General features: G+C 43.6%; 1 protein-coding gene across 1 annotated transcript in view; it reads left to right on the top strand.

The window, feature by feature from the left end:
• MAGI3 (membrane associated guanylate kinase, WW and PDZ domain containing 3) overlaps positions 1-5557 on the top strand; it is a gene marked incomplete at its 5' end in the record, with an annotated part of 29207 nt that overhangs the window by 2991 nt on the left and 20659 nt on the right. Inside the window, 4 exons of the mRNA XM_010135170.1 lie at positions 742-951; positions 2240-2414; positions 3258-3337; positions 5376-5433. Of these exons, the coding sequence (XP_010133472.1) occupies positions 742-951; positions 2240-2414; positions 3258-3337; positions 5376-5433 (523 nt within the window). The remainder of the gene's footprint in view (positions 1-741; positions 952-2239; positions 2415-3257; positions 3338-5375; positions 5434-5557) is intronic.

Genomic DNA, 5557 nt, shown 5'->3' with positions numbered 1-5557 from the left:
CTGGGAAGCTCTCTTGCTGTGTGCTCAATTCCCTAATAAAAATCATATGAGCAGTCAGGAGAGAGGTCAACTGCTGAAATTCTTTTCCAAAAAACAACAGATGATTCCTAGTCTCTGTGTTTTGGATTAAAATATTGGAGTAAAAATCTGTTCTCTTCTCAAGTTCAAATAATTTTTAGGCGAAACTCTATTATAAACAGCTTTGTTTAGCGCTAAAGTGTATTGTCAGTAGAAATTTGTACTACTGTGGTTTTAAAATCAATTATTTGAACTGGTTTTATGTAAATAGATATGTTATGTTTTGCACAAAATCAATCTATGTTTTGGCTTCAGTGTGTTTCTGTTGTTGGATATTGCTCTGTTAATCGGTACATAGAGTAAGAGCAATTGATCTTCACTGTTTTGCTTCTCTCAGACTGTTCCCCAAGTCTCTTTATGGGTCATTAGTGAATTCCAGACAAAGTACCAATCCGTCTTTTCCTTTGAAAGCATGTGGCAGGATAGAAAACCATTGTTTTCTGATGTCCAGTAGCATCGCTGGCAAAACGACAATGTAGGCATAAATAGATTTCGACTGTTACTGGTTTGTGATAGTACTCACGTCTTCTCTAAGAGCTTAAATTACAGGTCAGGTCTTTCACCAAAACCACGTTACACAGGCAATAAAATGTCCACAGCCACTGCCAGCACTTTCAGCAAGTATCAGTGCTTCCGTGATCCTCACTTCTGTCTCATTGTCAGGTAACTTCTATGGCACTCCGAAGCCTCCAGCGGAGCCCAGCCCCTTTCAGACTGATCCAGTGGATCAAGTTCTTTTTGACAATGATTTTGATACCGAATCACAGAGGAAAAGAACCACATCCGTCAGCAAAATGCAAAGGATGGACAGTTCTCTCCCAGAAGAGGAGGAAGAAGAGGAAAAGGAAGCTGTTAATGGCAGCGGAGGGATAGGTTGGTTGACAAGGGGAGAAACTTCCTGAAGTATTGCATGAATGGATAAGGAAAACACAAATAATGTTCGTGCTTGCTTGAACTGCTTCCTTAGTTTTCATAAAGTTTGAAGGTGCTTTTCTATTCAGACTGGTGTTTTCACTCGATTTTGAAATTATCTTTTAAAAAGAAACAGCTGTTCTCCCAGCCAGATGTGCAATTGCATCATAGACTGCACTGCTCAGCAGAGAACATGCAGTGCTGGCTATCGGCCCGTTACATGAGGAGGAAGGAAAAATTTATCCACTCCTCAAATAACAGAATGCTTTGCAGAGTATGATCCCTACTCTGTCAACGTTACTCTTTTAGTTTTGAGGCGATTCCTGAAGTTGCATGCAGGAGATTTTAGAGAAGCGACTGGTTTAAGGGACAACATGAGCTTGTACTGTAAAAAAAATTTTTTTTTGTTAAGATAACTATCACACAACCTGAAACTGCCTGCAAGGGAGTTTGTAGAGAGAAGTAAAGCAGAGTGTGTTGAGGCTGGACCAGTGTCCAGCCGGACGTTTCAGACTGGCAGCATGCCCTCTCTTTCGCTGTCACGGTTACTCATCTTGAGGGGGAAGAGCTGATCGCGGAGAGAAACTGTCACATTGGATTTGCAGATGATCCTCTGTGTGAATGTTTATGACAGGCTTGTAGGGACCAGTCCTGACCTCATCTTGCCAGCTCAGGGGCTGGCAACGCCACGGTGGGGTGGCTGGTGGCCAGGCTAGTGGTTAGGCGAGGGTTACGGACATCGGAGGGTACGGGGCGTAACCCCACGACCGAAGGGCGGAGGTGCACGTTTAAAGTTTTCTGCAGGGATTTTGGGGAGCTTTTTATTGTTTGGCTTGTGGGAGGATGGTGTTTGTTTTATTAACAGTTTGGGTCTTCCCTACATTTTATGCTGGTGCTTTGAGGAATATTAGTAGGATTTTAGAGGTTTTTTGATGGCATTACAAATGCTGTTCTCTGTGTAGGAACAGCAACAAAGTGTAGTCAGCTGGGATTTCTGCCAGCGCTGATTTTTCAGTGTAGGCTCAGACACATAATGCAAAGTTAATTCTGTTTGGCAGGCGAAGAGCAGAGTTCAGTGTTTTCATGTCAGCTTTTCAAAGTTCATAGCTGAAAAAAAAAAGGGGGGAAAAATGCACATCACATACAGGGACGTGTTTGACATCCACTCGTTGCCAGATTGAGGGTGGTTCTTTGTGAGAAACAGGATAAACATCTGACAAATAGTAACACTTTCCCTGAACAACTGCAGAAAACAAAGAAAAACATTCAGATTCTCCTGACTGGATGAAAACTGTTCCCAGCTACAACCAGACGAGCAGCTCCATGGACTTCAGAAATTACTTGTCGAGGGATGAAACCCTGGAGCCGCTGCCCAAGAACTGGGAGATGGCCTACACTGACACTGGCATGATCTACTTCATCGAGTGAGTAGACTGACGCCATGGAGGGTTGCTCTGCCCTTCGGAGAAGTGCCGGAGGGCTGTGCTCCAGGAAGCTTCCTGCTGCTCTTACACCTCTCTTCTGCTCTTACTGCTTCTATTTCTCTATGGAATTGAACATACTCTGCTTTCATTCCTTACCGATAGTCATCTGTGCTGCATGCTCCTACAACTGCCGTGGCACAGGAGAGCCTTATAGTTCCATCTGCTAAGTCAGTTTGTTTGTAAGATGAGCTTTGTATCTCACAAAGTACAAAGCTGTGTGGGTATTGCTAGATGAGGTATAAGATCATAGAAACCTTCGCTATGTCAAATTCCTCTGAAATCTGAGAGCTTGTTTGTTCTTTCTTCGCTGCTTGTGTTCCTTGGCTGGGAATGCACATGTGAAAATACAAGTAGCACAGATGAAAGCCCAGGATAAGAGAGCAGCTCATATGTGCATTAGTGAATCAGCCTCATGAATTAATTTCTAAAGAAAACAAAAACCTTACCTAGAGTTAAGCGTCAGAAGAGGCTAGAAATGGGTTTTGCTTTCAGGTAGAAACAGCTGATACTCCCACATGAGCTCTTGGGAGCAGGCGAGAGTGTTGGTACCTCTTAACATTTCACATCTGTCCTGGAGAGTCTGCAATGTGCTCGTACCTCTGAGCATCGTTGTTTGCCTTCTTTTAGCATTTAATGATGTCACTGAGGCGTTAATAGAGGTTACATTGTGTAAAGACTACGGTTTGCTCATGGTAGTAGATACTTCAAATTTAAACTATATAGCAAAGTTTCTGCAGTCTAAGAGAGTTCTCCTCTTCTAATGGGATGTATTCTGCTCCACAGCCATAACACCAAGACAACCACGTGGCTTGACCCACGGCTCTGTAAGAAAGCCAAAGCTCCTGAAGACTGTGAAGATGGAGGTGAGATGTTCAGACTTCATTTGCCACCTATGGCTGATAAATGTCCCGAGTTTACCACAGCTGGATACGATCCATTACTGCAGTGGTAGAAGCTTCTTCCTGATACATGTGACTCTGGGGCAGGCAGCGTGGTGCTGAGTGTCCCTAGTTTGGAAGCAACGGGAGTTTACGTAAGACTGGGAATGTCTGTAGAGTGTTTTCCCCGGAGCAGTAGCATCTGACTGAATCATGGGTTTATCTGCATTCCTTTAACTATCATTGTGAGGGGGAAAGCTGCAGATGTTAGTGACGATCTTACTGGAAATTGTTGTGCGGGTGGGATAAGGCTGGAGGAGAAGATCCGTAAGTGTTAGCACGTAGGGGTGGTGCAGCGTAATACTGCTAATGATCTTTATTGCATGTGACACCCTCCGATACTCAAGTGCATAGGTAGGGGGAACAACCTGACTCTTTTCAACTCTTCACACTGTTCCTTCAAGACTTACAGGTCAGGTTCATGATCGACCCACAGACAATTCCTGCAACCATTTCCTACAGTTGTGCAATTTAGTCAGCTAGAAAAGCGCACCCAATAGCTCTGCCTCCAGCAAATGCCTGTCTCAGAACAGCCTGTCGTCTTCCTAAATTGCACAGCCTAACAGCCCTGTACACGTAATGAAGCCAGCTGGAGCAAGGGACACCTACTGCTGCTTATTAAACGTATGTGCCTCTCACCGCAGGATGAAAAGAGCCCTTTAAACAGAGAGATGCAGGATACCCAAATGAACAACATCGGAATGAATAGACCCACTGGGTCTTTTGTCAAACCCTGCGGAGTAACGCTGGTATTAATAATTGGTACATGCTGTCATATGCTGGGAAAATTCCTGTTACCGTCAAACTTAGAGCAGCCTCCAACGCGATTACATCGCAATTTTATCCTTCAAATGTCTACCTGATCGTACCTACTAGAACAGCAAAGCTGCCCTAATTGGACCTCTGTGTTAACTGCTTATCACTTCAGTCAGTAGTGATCTGCCGCTGGGCACAGCCTCACCAGATTCTGAATTTGCCATAAAAAGGAGCTTTTCACATGTAATTTTCAGTACCTACATCAGACAGGTGATTTTTTTATTTTAGACCCCTAATGTAGGGATGTCCAAGGCAGCCCAGGCGCGAGCTGTCATCCAGTTTGCTGCGGTGGTGAGAGCAGTGGGGCTGCAGCAGCACAGCGCTGCGTTTTGTCGTCCTGGCAGGCCAGGCAGTCCGTGCTCAGTGTGGTGCAACCGACCTGAACTCGTGCCATGCTCGTTTTGGGGTGACTCAATGTGTTGTAAACATCAGGGTGAAACAGCCAACCACCACGGGAGCTCTCCTCCTACTCATCACATGTGGCTGTTACAGTCCCGACGGGAGGTTTCTTGGGCGTACTGAAAATTGAACTATTGTCAGAATACAGTGAAATATCCTGACGTTATTGAGAGAGTAAATGGAGGTGGAGTGACTTCTGCCAGGTGATCTTCAGCAGAACATACCTGAGGAATGGAGGTGCCTGGCTTTATAAGCCTGGGATCTGATACTGTGAGGCCTTTATAGCTCTCCCGTGGTGTACCTGGGGGAAAAAGCGATGCAACCATATTCACATTGTGTAGTTTAAAAAGTGGACAGCTATTGAATTACATTAATACTTTATAATTAGATTAATTTTAAATAATGTATTTTTCTTCCTCCTTATAGGTTCTTGCTCTCTAAATAGGTTAGTTTGTACCTTGTCATTAAATTATGGTATGTTTAAAATGGTGCAATTTTGTTGAACACAAGTGTCCTCATCTAGTGGAGCAAAGAGTAAGACTTCAGTAAGGCTTTAGGTTCCTGGAACAGGTGGATATCTTTCAGTGGAAGGACCAGTCTCAAACAAATGAAAGGAATAAAAATGGACCTGAATTTTCCTCCTATTTTTCATGAGTCTATAATCTGTCCTCTCATTCCTTCATAAGAACTCTGATATTTGCAGATAATTTTTCACTGTAATGAAGAATTTTGTTCTTTCTGATTGCAGAACTTCCGTATGGATGGGAAAAAATAGAAGACCCCCAATATGGAACATACTATGTTGAGTAAGTGCTAATTATTCATTTGACATAGTTATAAATTGCACAGAAAATAAAGCAGCATGTGATATGCAGTATGTCAGGTTGTAATGCAGTAAGCATGCAATGCTGCAGTGAGTTGTACAGCAGC

Source organism: Buceros rhinoceros, unplaced genomic scaffold, assembly GCF_000710305.1.
Source record: "Buceros rhinoceros silvestris isolate BGI_N320 unplaced genomic scaffold, ASM71030v1 scaffold22774, whole genome shotgun sequence".
NCBI lineage: Eukaryota > Metazoa > Chordata > Aves > Bucerotiformes > Bucerotidae > Buceros > Buceros rhinoceros.
The sequence above is the reverse complement of the archived record's forward strand: the minus strand, read 5'-3'. Positions and strand labels throughout refer to the sequence as shown.